Source organism: Triticum urartu, chromosome 6A (assembly GCF_056163025.1).
Source record: "Triticum urartu cultivar PI428250 chromosome 6A, HENAU_Tu73, whole genome shotgun sequence".
Lineage (NCBI taxonomy): Eukaryota > Viridiplantae > Streptophyta > Magnoliopsida > Poales > Poaceae > Triticum > Triticum urartu.
This window is the reverse complement of record NC_141878.1, coordinates 570,563,413-570,582,487: the sequence shown is the minus strand read 5'-3', so window position 1 is coordinate 570,582,487 and position 19,075 is coordinate 570,563,413. Positions and strand designations below refer to the sequence as shown.

The 19,075-nt window shown below is 45.0% G+C and overlaps 1 protein-coding gene across 1 annotated transcript; it reads left to right on the top strand.

Moving 5' to 3' along the window:
- The first annotated feature begins 6,406 nt into the window (after positions 1–6,406).
- LOC147966417 (MEIOTIC F-BOX protein MOF-like) lies at positions 6,407–8,538 on the top strand. Its single transcript, XM_087527247.1, has 3 exons — positions 6,407–7,345; positions 7,448–7,969; positions 8,110–8,538. The coding sequence occupies exons 1-2, from the start codon at positions 6,410–6,412 to the stop codon at positions 7,469–7,471; spliced, it is 960 nt and encodes a 319-aa protein (XP_087383373.1). The 5' UTR covers positions 6,407–6,409; the 3' UTR covers positions 7,472–7,969; positions 8,110–8,538.
- Positions 8,539–19,075: the final 10,537 nt, after the last annotated feature.

Here is a 19,075-nt window from a genome sequence, read left to right as displayed (position 1 = left end):
TTGGAAGGTTCTTGCTGAACTTTGTACCAAAAAGCGAATTATCCTATCTAGGACTCCGTTCCAAAATAACTTTGGAGAGCTTCGTACCATCATGCACATGTTACTTTTGCCTAATGATGAAGACATGGTTTTGTTGAATCCTTTGACACTAGGCAACCTCCCGACCCCTCGGCGATGCTCTCGAACATGAGAGGAAGAAGAGGATAAAAAAAGAAGAGGAAGAAGAAAAAAAAGAGGAGAAGAAAGAATAGAGAAGAAGAAAAAAAAGAGGAGAAGAAAGAATAGAGGAGTTCCTCTATTCTTTCTTCTCCTCTTTTTTTTCTTCTTCTTCCTCTTTTTTTTATCGGGAACGAGGGTCGTCGAGGGACATAGATGTAGTGTCGTCGTTGTCGATATATACCCCCTCCCGATAGCTTACTATGATTAGGTAGCTAGTTCTACGTTTGGCACTAATATATCCATCTGTCATGTTTGAATAATAATTGCCATGTTGTAAATATTTGTAAAAACTATGGACACCGCCCTAGACGAAGCAAAAGAAGCGTTGTTGAGGGACATAATCGCAGAAGGAAGTGATGCCGTCTCGTTGTTTCTCAACGAAACCGATGGTCTGGAAGGAGAGGGTGAACAAGCTGGCTACGGTGACCTAATGCCGGTGCAAGAAGAAGAACATGAGGACGGCTCCGGTGACCCAATGCCGGTGCAAGAAGGAGACCGTGATGACGGCTCCGGTGACCGAACCGAGTCCGGCCAGGTATATATATTAGTTAAGCCTGTGCTGACTAGCTGATTGATGCATTCATTGTTTTGGTATGTACACATATTAATTAAGTCTTTATTCTTTTTTCTAGCCCTCCGGATCAAGCACAACTTCGGTAAAGAGACGAGGCCCGAAGAAAAAGTTGAGCTCGGATGAAAAGTTTGAGATCATAGCAATCGCGCCCGACGGCCAACCGATTGAACCCCTTCGGACAAAGAGCGCATTTGTTGCTCAGTGCGGGGTTCTGGTTAGGGACAAGATCCCGATAAGCATCCAGCAATGGTTTAAGCCGTCTACAGAAGACCCTGAGGTGTCTTATGTCAATGATATGCAGAAAAATGATCTTTGGACTGAGCTGAAGTCAAATTTCACCCTACCGCTAGAGGATAATCCAGAGAACCCAGTTAAAGAGAAATTAATCAAGTCTTTTGCTCTTAAGAGGATGGCAGAACTATTCAGGAGGTGGAAGAAAGAGCTGAATAAGTTTGTTGAAAATAATGAGACATCAGAATTCAAGGGCAGATATGAGAAGATCAGAGATCACTGGCCCGCATTTGTGGCCCACAAGACATCGGAAAAGAGTAAGAAGATGTCGTCGACAAACAAGCAAAATGCTGCGAAGAAGATGCTTCACCATCGCACGGGGTCAGGTGGCTACCTCGTAGCCCGGCCTAAGTGGGCCAAGACTGAGAATGATCTGGTTGATAAAGGGATCGAACCAGAGACAATTAGCTGGCCAGACCGTTGCCGGACTTGGTTCTTCGGGGCTGGCGGAACCTTGGACCCTGTAACAGGGAAGTGCATTTGGACGAACGATCAAATGGACATACCAGTCAGGAAGCTTAAGCAGTATATCGAAGCAGCGCAGTAAGGGAAGTTCTTTCCAGACAGAGAGAATGACGAGCTCACAATGGCCCTCGGGAATCCTGAGCACCCTGGACGGACACGAGACACGTCAGGCTCCATTCCGTGGAAGGTTGGGTTTCCGGACGCAGGCGGTTACAAATCCCATGAGAGGAGGAAAAAAGTGCAGCAGACCCAAATGCAGGCACTGCAAGCAAGGGTAGATGCGATAGAGGAACGAGAAGCAAATCGCAGCAAATGTACTGTCGAAGCCTCCCCCGAAGCTACCCCGCCATCTCAGCACAGAAGCAGCGTGGCTTCCACCGAGCTGCTTCAGCCGGAGCATGCCTTGATGGCTACTGCCAGCTATCCCGTGGATGCTATCACGGAGTCTCAAAATTGCCACCTTATGACACAATGGATGAATTTGAAGGTCAAGGCGGCTGTTGGCTCTGTTTATCCTACTGAACCCGGCGCAACTTTTCACTGCCGGCCGATTCCAGAAGGATATGCTAGGGTGATGGTGGATGAAATAACGGAGGGATTTGAGGACCTCCAGCTTGACCACCCTACCGGTGAAGGGGAGACTCGGCTGGGGTCTGCTCTGAAGACTCCATGCTTATGGCGGAAGGAGCTCATCAACCTTCCGAACTGGACGCCTCCGCCTCCTCCTCCTCCGGTGAGTCAGGGCACTCCGCCTCCTCCACCGCCTCCTCCTCCGGCGAGTGACGATCAGGGCCCTCGGCCGGCTCCTTCTCCGGCGCGTGGCGGCACTCCGCCTCCTTCTCCGCCTGCACCGACGCGCCCGAGCAGCCAGCCTCCTCCTTCTCCGCCTCGTCAGCAAGGGCGAAAGAGACCTGCCGCCGCTCCAGCTGCTCCGGCGCATCGTAGTCCTTCTCCTCCGCCTCGTAAGCAAGTAAAGAAGACAACCGCTCCGTCTGCTCGGTCGGCGTCTAGCAGTACAACCAGAGGCGAGAGGACATACAGATTCGGTCCTTCTCTGAAGACTCCAGAGAAGTTACCATATGAGAGGACCCCGGAGGATAACGCCGAGATCGCGCGAACCGAAGTGGATGACTGGTTTCAAGGGTTGAGAGCAAAGAGACATCCACCTCCGGAGGAGAAGGTAGATCCGGTGAAAGTGAAGCGCACTCTGGCTGCCCTGGCAAAACCACCCAAGTCTCCGCCGAAAGGCAACTATGAGCGCATTATTGCAAAGACATGGGCCGAAGCGGAGCGGTCGGGAAGTACAGTCAGTGATCAAAGGCTGAAAGAACGACGAGCAGCTTGGAAACAAATTGCCCAGCTCGGCGAACAAGCGAAGCAATCGTGCCCCCCCCCCTCAAGGTGCCTAGCGACATCGTCGATCCGAGGATGGTGCCCGGTTATGGCAATGTTGACGATTACCTGCCCGACGATGTACATTATGATACCATGGAGGTGCAGATACACAGATACGAGTACGGGAAGCCTCTCGTCAAAGATGAAAAATCTTTAACAACGATGATGCGAAGATTACATGATTGGTACTTGAAAATCTGCAGAGAGACTGCGGGGAGGAGTACTTTGTATGCGAGAGTTAAACCGGAGCATGACCTCGTTGGAATTGAACTGTTGCCTATTCCATTTGAGGAGTTCTATCAGTTTTTCAATCAATTGGCCCTCGATAAAACAACGATCACCTGCTACTGTCTGTAAGTACTACTACTTCTGTCATTAAGTCTCTCTATATAGCTCATCTCTTTCATTGCATGTATTTATAATTATCCTCACTATATTATGCAGAATGAAGATCGCCGAATTGAAGAAAAGACAAATCGGTGATATTGGGTTCGTTAACACATATCTCATAGATGCAACTGAGGTTCAACATCATCCCGGAGATACCGAGGCCAACTTGCTACGATCATTCAAAAAAAATGAAAACAAAGATATAATACTCTTTCCTTACAACTTCAAGTGAGTGTTACTGTCTTGTGCATATTCGGTTTCCCTTATATATTAGTCTAGGTTATAGTAATGTAATTGATGAGTTATGCATGCGTGTGCAGTTTCCACTATATTCTCCTAGAGATTAGGCTTGAGCAGGGAGTAGTAACCGTCTTGGACTCTAAACGAAAAGATCCCCAGGAGTATGCGGACATGACTGAAATCCTCAAGAAGTAAGTTAAATCGATCATTATCCACCATATCAGCAATTTTGTTCATTTCCTGATATCAAGTAATTGTTTTCTTTGTCCGGCAGGGTTTGGAGAAAATTCACCAGAACAGTTCCGGGACTGCCGAAGGAGCTGGAATTTAGACACCCGAAAGTAAGTACTATAGTAGCATGTTCCGCGCATCTCCTAGTGATTCAAGTGCTAGTTTCATCAATACCATTTAGCATTCTTGCTTATCAGTTTGATTGACCTCTATTTCTTGTAAAGTGGTTGTGGCAGGAAAAAGGGAATGATTTCTGTGGATACTACGTCTGCGAGTCCATCCGCCACACGACCTGTGAGCGGGACGGGTACTCTGACGAACAATATGAAGTACGTAAATAACAACATTCACAATTTTATTTTATTACCATCATTTGTATTGAGTTTCATTCATTCATATATATATGTATTGACCCCCTTCTTCAAATTAGATGTTTCAGAAGCGGGATGAACTCCTAGCACCAGCTCGCATGCGAGCAATTCAAGAGGAATTGGCGGCATTCTTTCTTGACCAAGTGATCGCTGAAGACGGAGAATACTATGTGGACCATGAGTCCGTATGATTATATTTGTAAGAGATAATTATTGTATATATGTAGCCGGTAGTGTCGGATAGATATACGAGAACTTGTTGTTCGACCAATCTCTCGGAGAAGGAGAGGTGGTCGATATCACTTCTCTTTGTATGCATATATGTTCATGACGATCTTCTGTTTCCTTCGTTTGCTTACTAGCTAACTAGCGTGTCTAGTCCTCTCTATACGTATGTATAGTACGTAGCGTCGACTAAGCACGGACATAAGAGAGGACACTTCTCTCTATTAATTATAGCTAGCTAACACAATATATGAAACACCTAAATTAACCCCCCAAAACCCCCAAACCCCCCCTTCCTTTCAAAAAAAAAACAAAAACTCCAGCCACAGAAATGCTGACGCGTGGATGCCTATTGGTCCCGGTTGGTGCCACCAACCGGGACCAAAGAGTCTCCTGCCTGGGCTCTGCGCACTGCCCACGTGGAGGCCCATCAGTCCCGGTTCTGGATTGAACCGGGACTAAAGGCCCTTACGAACCGGGATTATAGGCCCTTTTTCTATCAGTGCATGCATGACATAAAGTAGCACAACATTTAATATGATACAGTATAATGATATAATACTCAACCTTCTCTTTCTTCGTTTAATTTTATGCCACCTCATAAAATTTGTCTAGTTGGCATGCATGATACTACTTATGATACTCTCATTACGACCAACCTTAAGGATTAACTCACTTCACGCACACAGTTACCTTTTATTGCTACGTACTCACCTTTAATTGCAACTTCACTGTTACAAACCACAACACCACTACACCGTTTAGCATTTATAGTGAATCCTTGCAGTTTTTGCGCTTATCAATTCCTTCAGCTGCTTGTGGAATCTGTAATTTTACTTTAACAAAAGATTTACAATTGATCCCTACTACATATCCGAATAGCACTGACCCCTGATCATCGACCGAGGCGTGACCACGAGGCAGTGATATGTCTTACCACTCACTACTACATGCGGAACATCACTGACGTGCCAATTAATATCATCACTAGTGCGCAACTGGCCCGTCTATGGCTCCGGGTCAGTGTTGACTTCTTTATCAGTGACTAGCCCTCTGACGGTCAGAGATGACAAACCAATGACTACCTATTGCCACTGATGTCCAGGCTGGCCGATCAGTGATGACATGTATTTGCTAAAGCACAAGACTTATACACATCACAATTCACAAGCACATCCACTTTCATCTCTTCAAAGCACTGCATTTCACACATATTTAGAGATAACATAGCCACCAAAAAAGTGAAACGAAAAATTATCCTATACTTCTAACAAAATGGTCGATGACGACAGGAATCTTGGCGTTGACGTTGATGAGATTCCTACCTGATCGAATGAGCAAATTTCACTCCAGAGAATCCAATAATTGACCTTCCACTTCACCCACTTCAAATTGACAGTGAAGATAGTTTAAGTCAACAAATCAACGAGGAAGTTGAAGGCGGCTACTTTTTCACTAATTTTCAAAAACTTATTTCACTCCTTTGAAAAAAATAACTAGAACTGAAACATAATTGAAAATTCAAACTAGTTAAAATATATCCAAGGTTGGTCTTGATTTAAAGTCGACCTAAATACAAATATATAAAAAGTTTCCAAAACAAAAATTCAGTTTAAAAGTTATGAGCAATTCAAAATGCTAGATTGAAAATAAAAGGGAAGTTTTTTGTTTGGAGAGAGAGAGGAGGACGACATGTGAAAGCATCCTCCACTAGTTTGCCTAACAAAAATCTGTGCATGTCAGTTGTACTAGCTGTGTATTCCATTTGTATCTTCAAATGTGAAAAGGATTTTGTTTTCTTTGCACGAATATTAAAGTCTGAGGTGTAAGATGGTCCTTTGCCGGTACATACCGGTTCCGGTAAAAGAGATTTTGCGGTGTTAACGACCGACGTACTTCTCCCGTATCTTTCGATCAGGTACGTGTACATATATATGCCACCCGTAAATACTGGACAGGATAGATATCGATCGGGAGACCGAACCAAGATTCGATCGAGCCTCTCTCGATGGGGACGCCACCTGCCGCTGCCGGCGGCGACCGGCTGAGCAACCTTCCGGACTGCCTCCTGCACAGCGTGCTGTCGCACCTCCGCTCCCGGCAGGTGGTGCACACCAGCCTGCTCTCGCGCCGGTGGAGGCACCTCTGGCGCGACGTGCCGTGCGTCGACATCCACCACCGCGACTTCCTCCTTGACGAACCGGAACCGGAGCCGTCCTACAACGGCCCTTACGACGCGGCCATGTACGACGCGTACAGACGAGCGCGGGACGAGAGAAGGGGCAGGGAGATCACGCAGCGACAAGACTTCGAGGACTTCGCCGACTCCGTCCTGCCCCTCAACGCCGCGTCGCCGCTCGACGCGTATCGGCTGCACCTCGGCGGCGACGTGGACCTCCGCAGGGGCATGGACCGGTGGATCCGCCGCGGCCTTGCGCGCCGCCCCGCCGAGCTCCGCGTCGCCTGCGACTACGATCATGGCGCTGGCGGCCATCACAGATCTCACAAAGATCCCTTCTTTTCCTTCGGCATCTTCAGCCGCACACCCACCGCCACCAGCCGTCTAACGAGGCTGTCCCTCTCCGGATTGATCCTTTTTGAGAGCTTCGAGGAGGAGCTGAGATCCCAGTGCCCTGTCCTGGAAGACCTGCACCTCGTCAACTGCGAGTGCCACCGGCGGTCCTGGGACGACAACGCCAACCGCATCTGCATCGCCTCCCGGTCGCTCAAGAGGTTGGCCGTCGAGGGCAGTTCCAGCGAGGCGGCGCGACTGTGCCTCACCGCTCCTGCCCTTGTTTCCTTGAACGTCGGCATGCCGGTCGCCGTGGAAGAAGAGATGCCATCCCTCGCCGTGGCATCCATCTCGTGCCATGCCGGCGTACTCGGTCTCCTGAAATCCCTTCGAACTGCCAGAGCTTTGGAACTGCGGTGGTTCACCACATGGGTACGTTCGTACAGTTCTATCCATCTTTGTGCATGAACTGATGATCTTTGTGCATCAAATCAACTGATCTATATATGTTGTATCCATGGATTTCAAATGCAGGCATTGGTTGGGGAGGAACCCTAACTATTCAGCGAGTTCCATAACCTGAGAACATTGGTCCTGACAGAATGTCAGATTGGGGATGGATGCCAGGTTCTGGCGCATGTGTTGAAGAGCTTCCCGAATCTGGAGAGAATCGTGCTGCAAGATTGCATGGTGCTGTATCTTTCTTTTCCCAAGTGTCTAACTAATGTGTAGACAGTTTACTATAATATGTCAACTTTGGCTTATTAATCTACTACCATCATCTCACTACATTCATGATCACAGATCTCGGGGAGTTGTATGAGGGCCAGTCGCCGCGGCGCCCCACTCCACGGGTGCTGCCAGAACCTCAAATCGATACAAGTCAAATATGAAGGGCATGATGTTGCTCATCTGCCGGTAGCTGCGTTGAGGGGGGTTCCAAAGAATGCGGTCAAGTTGCACCGCGGCGGCCAAAGACCTATCAGTCCCGTCGAGTGGCTCGACTGGATGCAGCGCATCGTCTCCTGCAGCAGCCATGCCATTGGCCTAAGCCAGGTACCTTTCATGGCTACAAGCTACTGCTACCGCTAGATCCTACCCACTTCTAATTCCAACTCAAAAACCTTCCTCGTGGTGGGTCGCCATATAAGTAGCTAGCATATATATTGATTCCCGTTGCTCTCTGTCTCTTACAGCGATATGCGGCTGCTGCCTCTGCCGTCGCCCCTCTGTCAGACTCCGACGAAGAGCACGAGTCCACTACACGGAAGCACCTTGCCAGCAAGAAGCATGCGAGGGACATCGCCTTCAAGGCGCGCCAAAGGGGCCATCTAACCTGATTCTGAAGATCAATCGGTCTGCAAGGTGGACAAGCTAATAAGCCGTCCACTGCACACTGAAACCCTTCCAGACCATTTGCTGCTATCTTGTTTCTTTCAAAAAGGGATCTTCTCCCTTTCTCTACATACACACGTTGGTTGGAGAGAAAAATGTGTGCTTATATTTCTCTGTGCGCAAGGGATGAAAACAAAGCTTTTGTTGGTGTCCGGTGGAAACATTTTATTCATTCTTGTTCTATTTCCAAATGACCGTCATGTGCTCTACTGGAAACGATCCCACGCGAACCTTGCAGGTTCCCTGCTCATCGTTTTATAGTCCATATAAAGAGGAGAACACCATTGTACTACGTACGTTTCACAGAATTATGAACAAAGAAACCTCTACCCATTTTGCAAAGTGTATGTTTTTAGGTTATTCTATATGTGTATGTAGTTGTGTGCGTCCGCAAGGTTGACTACATCCTAGGTTCAAAAAAAAAAAGGTTGAGTACATCCTCTACACTGAGATGAGCATGGGCAGCCCAGCCCCAAACCCGTAATCCGACAGTCCGGTCAGCTCTAGCTTCGGTTTCGTCAAAAGGGGTGGCCTGAAGCCTGAAATAACCCCAAAAATGCTTAAAATGGACTTTAGTGAAAAACATAAATAATAATGTCTGAATATATTCCAAAAAATATTAATTTAATGGTTTTAAACAGGAAAGTATCGTAGTTCTATTTTTTAGACCGTGTCCGCTCGAGCTTGGATTATTTAGGTTTGGCTTTTTAAAACCAGCCCAAGATAGCCCGGATTGAGGAACGACCATGATTACACTACGCCTCCTCCACAACCCTTATACCGGACTCGCCGGCGAAGATTGTGGTACAATGTTTTCATAATCAGCCTGAAATTAATGGCATAGTGAGAATTCCAAATCGGACTAATTGATGTAGGTAATAAAAATTCAAAATGAAGTTTTGCAACAAAAGAACAAATTACTAAGATGTAGTTTAACTAATGATACTTTGTAAAAGATATACTTTTTGAAATATGTTCACCATCTAGAAAAAAGTCACATGACAAAAATATTGTACACGATAATACTTGAAATACTTCAATGAAGAGCATATGCGACTTTATGTTATTTAAAAACGGTCACAAGGACTGATTAGTACCGTTTAACAAAAAATTGCATGTGAATTACTGTGAAATAGCATGAATGAATTTGTTTTTAAAGGCCAGTGATAGGCGCCGGTCTGCCGGCCGAAATTTTGGTTGGTCGGCCCACAACCGATCGATTAGGCCACTCCCTGTCGTTGATTTCCCCACGTCACACATTCCCTTCATGTCTAGTCTCGCGTTGACCAGCATCTTGGAACCATGGCGGACTCGCGCTCACCACCACCCGCGCTCGTCCTTGGCTGCCTATGCTTGGCGGCCAACGACGCCACCTATGCTAGTCGCTCCGGCCGCCCGCACTCGCCGCCCATCAACACTCGCCCTTCAACGGGCCTTCCGTCATCAATAGCAGCCCCTGCTGCATCCCATGCAACACAAAAAACGTCGCTATCCCCGAGCATCGCCTGACATCATAGCGCAGCCAGCATGGTCATGACAACCTCGGCCGCCGGTTGCAGCATCCGGGCTGCTCGTGGAAGCAACTCTGGTGGCATTGTGTGGCTGACCTGTGCTCGTGCTGGTTCCAACAAAAATTGAAGCCGGATGTAGCAAATTATGCCGCTAGATGCAGCTCCTCCGCTATGACTCTCGAGTGGTTCCAACAAAAAAATTGCCGGCCGTAGCAATCTGATGCACGGGTTGTAGCATTTTCCCCTCTGGCAGTAGCTCCAATATGCGTCAACGGGTCGTAGCCAGCGCTAGTGCTGGTTCCAACAAAAATTGATGTCGGATATAACAAAAAAAATCCTTGGATGCAGCTTATTCCCAAGCATGTAGTCTTCTCCGATGTAGCAAAACAAAGATTGGTTCCAGCAAAAAAGATTGCTAGTTGCAGCAAAAAAAATCATGGTGGCCATGGCGTTCGCCGCCGAGGATTCCAACAAAAAACAAAATAAAAAATAAAAGCAACTTATTCTCCGCCATCGCCGTCGCCGCCAACCACAACCATCGCTGGCTGAAGCAAAATCCCGCTGGTCAGGTTTCAGCACCGCAACTCGTCGGTTTCCGGCATACCTGCACTAGATGCGGGGTGTGGTGATGTAGCAGCGTTGCAGTGGTGGTTGGCCTGCAGGTGCGTCGGCGCTGGGAGGTCTGAAGAGAGAGGAGGTGAGCTATGTCGAGAAACCAGCAGCCGCGAGGAAGACGGAAGGGGAATGAGTGAATGAGGTCGTGACTTGAGATAATAAGGAAGTAAAAAAACAAAGCGGTGTGGGAAACGTGGCTTGTGTGCTAGACCCCACGTTCGTAGCAAGCGAGGCGGCCGGCCGAAGTTTCGGCCGACTTGGCGTAGGAAACGTTTCCGTTTTTAAATGAGTGAGCTTATCTATTGAAACATCATAGAAAAAGAAAGAAGGAGAAATATAAAAAACTAAAATGAAAAATGAAAAGAAACAAAAACTCGGTAAAGGGCCGGCCAAAAAGGGGCAGCACTACACGGCGCATCATGATCGAAAAAAAGTTCACAATTGAAAACTTCGGCTCTATCCTTGATCTCTCTAATAATGGAACCATACCTCTCATGATTGCCTCTGTGTATATCATGGGAGCACCTAGTTGAGAAGCGATCCTTCGGGAGCCTCACAACGATCAGTGCCACTTGACGCGCACTCAGCCGTTCGCCACATGTCGTGCTCTGGGCAATTTTTTTGGATTTTTTTTAATTTTTTCGCACAGATTTTTTTCTTTTTAAATGGTTTTTTCGACGTTTCGGTCTTTCACCAATCTTCCTTAGCTTTTGGAATAAAATTTTTTTGAAAAAAATTACGCGAAAAAACAAGTTTTCCTTTTTTTCTTTTGCGAGAGTCACGGTTTTGTTTTCACGAGAGTCACGACCGTGCTTCTCGGAAACGAAAAAAAACATGTTTTCTAATTTTTTTCCTTCCGCGAGAGGCGCAATTTTGCTTTCACGAGAGACATGGTTGTGCTTTCACAAGAAGCACGGCCGTGCCTCTCGAAAACGCAAAAAAAATGTGTTTTCTGTTTTTGTAAGTGTTCATCGTATCAGATGCGGCCCAAAAACTTTGTAGATCCTCCGCTTAAGACAACGCTTTCCGGCATGCAACGGCCTCCAGCGTAACAACATCAAGCACCCCATGTATGACCAATAAGGACATGTATAATGATGCTATCTTAGGAGTGCCACGTAGGATCAATGATGAGATGGAGGAGAGAGAAGTCATAAGAAAAGGCTTGTCTTCTCTTATTTAAGAGAAGATAAGAGATGATCCCTTTGCACAATATGTCTCATCATGTTTTTAGGAATTGCTAGTTATTGAAGATAAGGCTAAGAGATGACTCATTATAGACTCTTTTTTTTGTTATCTCTAAATTATATGCAAAACTTAAGATAAAACTATCATACAACCATTGTACATGCCCTAATGAGCTACCCAAATAATTTCCAAATTCATCACAGCAAAGAGCAAACAGCAGCCGTTGAGCCTCCAAAGAGCCACCGCGGAAAAACAGCAGCTGCTTTATGCGAGACATTAGCACGGATATCCAACATGGGAGCCGGTAGTGGACCAGCTCATGACTCGTAATGTTGACCATCCAAATACATATATTTCAAAATTGATTTAGTTAATTTTTTGAAAGTGTTCATCGTATATTTGAAAAATATACATGCAGTGTAAAAAATGTTCATTAACCTTTAAAAAAATTGTACCATTTAACAAAATATGCGCATGATGTTTTGAAAAAGCATGTGTTTTAAAATATATTTGTGGCATTTAAAAACATGTAGAATAATGTCAAAACAATGTCCACATAATTAAAATGTTTCATACCATTCAAAAAAATGTGTGAGACATTTAAATATGTTCTCCCATGCTTAAAAAATGTTCATGGCATTACAAAAATGTTCATACTGTGGAAAATATTTGCTTAGCTAAAAACATTTCATGCCATGCAAACAAAATGTATGTGGCATGAAAAATGTTCATGTTTAAAGAAAATATGTTCGTGACATTTTGAGAGCACCTTGGCAGCAAGAAGCATGCGAGGGACAGCGCCTTCAAGGCGTGCCGAAGGGGGCGCCCAGTTTTGTGTCTAGCATGGTGAATTTTGAATGACCGGGGGTGTGCACAATGTCTTGCAAACCAATGGTAACAGTGACCTCCTAAACCCGTGCAAGAGGGGCAAACCAGGCTTCGGTGATCTCCTTCTTATGACTTCATGACCAAGACACCCAAAGCAGCTACTCTTTGTGCGTTCAAGGAAACTCCAAATAGACTAATACCCAGCTGCCGCCTCCCTAAAACTAGGGTTCTTTGCCTCCCATCGGCGCCGGCGCCGGTCCGTTCTGTCTCCGATAGCCTTATGCCATGGAGGCGGAGTGGATCTCGGCCCTTGCCGGTGGGAGGGCTTCATTTTTAGATCTTTTTTAAAGCTTTGTTAGGGTTTGTGTCTTGCTCGGGAAGGCGGGACGGTGGCGACTCCCTAAAGATGGAATAAAGGGATCGCCGCCTAGCCCCCGTTTCGGTGATGCGCCGTGTCTCCGGCGGATCTGTCCTTGGCGGATTTGTTCGAATCTGTTCGTCGTTTGTCTTCGTTCGTGTGTTTTCAGGTAGGATTCTTTTGATCTACACTTTTCATCCGTGATAGTTGCTGTTCTGGTGCGTTAGTTCTATGGGGTCTTAGCACGACGACTTCCCGACTGTCTACTACAACAAGGTTTGCCCGGCTCCGGCGAGGGAGGGGCAATGACAGCGGCGCGCCTTTGGCTCGCTTTAGTGCTTGTTGTGGTCGTTAGGTGGTCTACGGATATGGATGTAATTTTTATTATTTTTAATGTCTATTGCACTATTATGATTAAAGATGAATAGATTGAAAGTTTTCCAAAAAAAAAAAGACACCCAAAGCAGCTCATTGAACTCTACGGAAACTACAACCGTCAAAACCCAGCTACGTCGGTAAGGGAGACCGGGAATCAAACACAGTAACCAAAATTGAGGTTCATCGCAATGTTCCCGTCGCTTCGATTCCACCATTTGGGTGACTTTATTGATCGCCAATGTCCACTACCTGGATGATCGCCTTTTGGTCGTAGTTTGTGTAGACACAAAATTAGAATAAACAAGTACGGACTAAGACCTTTTCCAATGCAAAGGTGTTTAGATGAGGTACTAAGTGTATTAAATACCTTAGCAATTCAACACCCCAATGCATAGGGTGCTTAGCTTGTTGTTGCTAAGCACACATTATTTAATGAGTTAGCACCTAAAGTCTTTCATGTATTGGTCAAATTGTTTAATTTAAGTGGTTTGCCTAGGTTTTTGCGCTTAGCATTGGTTCTTCCTGGGGTCACCAAAGTACTCTCTCTTCTCCTTAAATGTAGTGCCATGTCATTTTTTCGCTTATGTGGCATGCTTAGCACCTGTTCACGGTGGAGCATTGGGAGGGGCCTAATGAGAATTTGGAGATTGCTGGGGTGAAATTTTCTAAATAAACGGGACAGAGGCAACGATACGACTTCTATCACACACGTTACATCTAGTTAGTGTTGACTATAGAATAGCAAAACATTGTTGATGTCATTGCGGTAGAAACATGGGCAGCAGTTTGGTAAAAAAAACATCTCGCATGTCACTTGCTGATGTGGCGTTTTTGCTAAGCTAGTGCAATTTTGACCAAAAGAGAACCTATAAAACAAGTTTATACTACCCTGTCCTGATTTATTAGTACCCCTCGTATTTAGGGACATATTTTAACCATCCTTTTAACTAATAAAATATAAGTTATACATTGCAAAAATAATATTATTGAGAACTATGTTCAAATAGAAATTCAATGTTTTAATTTTTGATGACATGCTTTAACATTTTATTAGTTAAATGTATGATCAAAATTTGGCACAAAATACTAAAGAGACTAATAAACAAGGATGGAGGTAGCATATGGGAATGAACTTATGATTTAGTGGACTAGAACGTACTCTCACGCCTAATTTTACGTGTTTGTGGTCTCATTTTCTCTAGAATTAAAGACCTTACCATAATTAGATCTTAGATATTTTAAAATCATCATAATTAATGTCCTTCTAGTGATCCTTAGGCTATTTAGGCTAGTCAGACTAGCCGCAATGGAGAGGAGTAATTTATACTAGTGTTATGCATATGACACTAGTCTAAGTTACTACCTCTATAGTGCAAAGTAACATAATAGTAGTGTCATAGATTGCTTCATTTATTAGCTCATAGACTCATTTTGCCTCGGAAAGCGCTATGTTACAGTAACATATTATGTTACCACAAGCACAACTTTCCTCATTAAATACTTGCCACATAAGCAAAATTGTCTCGGGATGTGTTAAGTTACTACCTAAGTTACCCCCATTATGGCTAGCCTAACATACACTACTAACATACACATATCCCTAGACTATATTATACCTTCATAGTGGGTACTCCCTCCGTCACAGTTTATAAGGCACCTTTCAGATTTCATGCATTTTCAGAATTGAGAAGGATTAAGGCACGTTTCATTTACTGCCTAGTAGTACATCATGCATGAGTAATTAGGAGTACTAGTACTAGCTGCATGCATGGTGTGAACGTGGGGTGGAAACCCGGGGTGTGAACATGGTGTGGAATTGGTCTCCACCAATGCATGCAAGGAGGCTGCTCGTTTATTGGAGGTGGGGTTTACCGAATCATTAACTTCTCAGCTAATTAGGCGCACACAATTAACTACGCTATGGATAAAATGGAGCCAATCGCTGCATCCCTTGGTTCCAGCGATCTGGGCTAGACGCCCTATAAACTGTGATGGAGGGAGTAACATAAGTGTGGCGTCATGCAAAGCTTCATTTATTAGGTTATAGACTCATATTGCATTGGGACATGTGATGTTATAGTAACTAGCTAAGTTACTTAAACTATCTCTCTCCTCATTAACTCATTGCCACATAAATAAATTTGCTGAGTTGGACTCGATACTACTGCTGAAGTTACTCCCACTGTGGCTAGTCTTATAGTGAGAGTAACTTAGCTACTCACTCCTTTCATCTATATAGGGCCTAATGCGTTTTTCGAGGCTAACTTTGACCAAATATTAGAGCAATAATATATGACATGCAACTTACACAAAGCACACCGGTAAATTCGTGTGTGAAAGGAGCTTTCAATGATATAATTCTCACATTGTGCATGTCATGTACTATTAATCTTGTCAATAGTCAAAGGCGGTCTTAAAAAATGCATTAGGCCCTATATAGATGGAAGGAGGGAGTAGTAACAAAGCGCACTCAAAGAATTTTTTTGCTTATATGGCAAGTAATTAATGAGAGGTGGTAACATAATATGTTACTGTAACATGTCGCTTTTCAAGACAAGATGAGTCTACAAGCTAATAAATGAAGCCATCTAAGATACTACTATTATATTACTTTACACTATGAAGGTAGTAACTTATGCTAGTGCATGACACTAGCCTAAGTTACTCCCCACTATGACCAGCCTCATAGTGGAGAGTATCACAAACTATTATCATGCATATGATATTAGTGTATGATACTATCCTCATATTGCATAGTATTATAGAGTAGTATCATAGATTATCTTATAATGGCCATGCATGACACATAGTAGCACATCATTTATTATGATATGGTATCTACCTATGTTACTCTAACCCTCTCTCTCTTCTTTAATTCTCTGCCACATCAGCATGGTTGCTATTCTCAAGCGCATGATACTACTAAGATACTACCACTAGGGCCGGCCTTACACTGTCACGCCCAATAGCAACTCCACCATCTCAATCCGATCCTTACAACCTAACCACACTTACCAGCATCGGCAGAGCTTCATGGGGCCAAAGGGGGCCATTGTCCTCCTACTCTACGAAAACTCTTAAGTGTACCCCCTAATTATTAGACTTGAATATCAAAGGATTCTCAGAGTCGATGCATAACTTATCTTTTTCGCCCCCTCAACTATGATTAGCCCCTCAACAATCTTCATGAAGCTCCGCCGCTGCTTATCAGCACAAGCTGAGATGACACCTTCGCCATGACCTCCTCTGGTATGCCAGCGTCGCAGACAATTGCAAGCACCCGGACATACTTGTGCCCATAGGTCGACAGCGGTCCGCAGTGATCCTCATAGCTTCTCACCATGGTCTTGAGACAGCGCTAGGCATCGACCAGGGGCTGCCCGGCCAGCCGGCCTGCGGTGAGCACATGGCCTTTCTTGAAGTCCAACAGGAAGCCGCCGATGAAGTAAAACCTCCCGTCCTCCTTAACCCGTCGTGCCATAGTGTCCTGCGGTAGGTTACTTGCCTCCTCTCGCTTTGTTGAGGACGATGACGGCTGCACCTGGATATCCGCTATGGTGACATTGTCGATGGCCGGAGTAGTAGACGAAAATGTGGTCGTTCGGCCCGTTGAGGACAACCTTCCCACTTTCGGTGCAGGTGAGTCTCGACCTGTCGCCGAGCAGCGCGGCGACGAAATTATTCACGTTGATATCATCCCCGGTGTAGTCCTTGGGAACTCCCGCATACACGTCGCCGCCTTTCAGGTGATTGATGATGACACCGGGTGGGGATTCTCAAGATTCCCGGCAATATTGTCCTACATGAAGATGACGATATTATCCTCCTTCAACCCGCCGGTCTTGAGGATCTGGTAGGCGTGGCAGTGGCGGAGCTTGATGAAGATTTTTGAGAGGGCTAATCATAGTTGAGGGAGCCAAGAACATAAGTTATGCTTGAACTCTGAGAAAGCTTTGAAGCCTAATAATATTAGAGGTACACTTAAGAAATATCATAGAGTAGGGGGCAATGGCCCCCTTTGGCCCATGAAGCTCCGGCACTAGGCGTGGCATACGTGTCCCTGTTCATCCATTTAGACACTTGAGTGCAAAAGGCAAGGATTTTCAAAAAATAATTACACTTGAGTGCAAAAAGAGAAGGATTTTCAAAAAAGAGAGAGTGGGATCTAATAATTACTCAAGTCATTGGAGCAGTCCGTAGTATTGTCCCTCTTTGGATCAATAGGCTAGAGTTAGTTTGGGTTAGTTTGGACTCATCTAATCCAAAAATATCTAAACGGGAGGGTTAGTTTGGGTTTGCATCTAACCCACCCAAAAAAACTAACCCACCCAAGAGATGCTTATTTGGGTTAGTTCTTCTCGGGACTATTAAAAAACATATTTTTTTTCTCACTGTCCCTGCAGCAGATCCCTCCCCACTTTCTTGAAGCTTCTTGTACTCCCCCTCCCTCCCTATCAAACCGTCCGTGAAGGCACTTCGCCGTATCCGCGCTTCACCTAACCCTGCCATCCAAACACCTCTTTAGTTAGAGTTAGTTCAGGGTTAGTTCAGGCTTAGAATCTAACTCTAACCTCTAACTGAGCTAGAATACCTAAACAGGGTCATTGAGCAGATTCCATGCGAGCTAGTAGCAGTACTAGTACATACAGGACGGCCGTTCGACCCAGCGATCAGCATTCTGCTACAAGCTCAAAATTTATATTCCAAAGTAGTATATGCAATAATCTCCATGTATGTAGCAGTACTCGAGTGTAAATTTTAGGAGTAAGTAGTATAATACTAGTACTACATAGTACTCTCTCCATTTTTGTAGTCTGCATATAAGATTTCGTCAAAGTCAAACTTTGTTAATTTTGACTAAGTTTATAGAAAAAAATATCAAGAGTTATAATATGAAATCAATATTGTTAGGTACATCATGAAATTAATTTTTATACCATATAGATTCAGTATTGTAGATGTTAATTTTTTTATATAAAGTTGGTTAAAATTTATAGAGTTTGACTTTGACCAAATCTTATATGCAAACTAAAAGAAAACGGAGGGAGTACTAGATTGTTGCTTACCTGCAGGTGACGATAGTTGGCGTAGCCGTTCGACCCAGCGATCACGACGGCCCACCTCATGCCTCCATCGTCTTGCTCCAACGGCGGGACAGGGAAGCCACGGGCAGAGAGGGCGACCAGCTGCGACTGCGTGATGAGGAGGAGTTGGAGGAGGGGGAAGCAATGGAGGCGACCCATGATGAGTCCGGCAGTCTACACTGACGATGATCCTCGCTCTATCTCTATATAATAATATAGGAGTGAGGTAGCGTTCTTTTTATTTATTTTGATTTTGATGGCATAAAGTCTTTTTTGTTGTTGTTTATTACTCCTCGTTTCTACTTACATTTGCAGAGCCACAGTAGACGCGGTTGCAACCTTTTCACTGCCCATTTGATAAATCTAGATGGTTGTGTAGCCCAAGGAACTTGTGTGTTTGTTCAAGAATTAACTCTTCGGTTCCCTTTGCCCAGCGGTTTTAACTATAAACCGTCCGTTTCTATGCTCCCACGCGCATGATTCCACCGCTTCAAACACGAAACCGATAAAAAAAATCAAATATACAAAATAAGTTGTCACAGTGTGGAAAATGCTGAGAGCCATCGTATTTACAAGTAATACGCATAGCGTGCACCCTAATTCAGGTAGCGAAACAACAATGGAGTTCTTGGTCGAAACTCGGGAAAGCATTGCAGCATGCCCCTTCTCTTTCTCATCTGAAGCCTCCGCACCACCAGTACCGGCTGTTTCTGGTGACCGGTGGCGTTGTCATTGGCGAGCAGCTAGAGATGTTGCCAGAGTCAGAGAAAAAGGTGTAGGAAATGTAAAATTTTGAAACTTACAA

Excerpts from the sequence above, each read along its gene's own strand:
- LOC147966417 (XM_087527247.1), top strand. The coding sequence starts at position 6,410 with ATGGGGACGCCACCTGCCGCTGCCGGCGGCGACCGGCTGAGCAACCTT. Across the intron at positions 7,346-7,447 it reads TGCGGTGGTTCACCACATGG|GCATTGGTTGGGGAGGAACC; the intron begins GTACGTTCGTAC and ends TTTCAAATGCAG.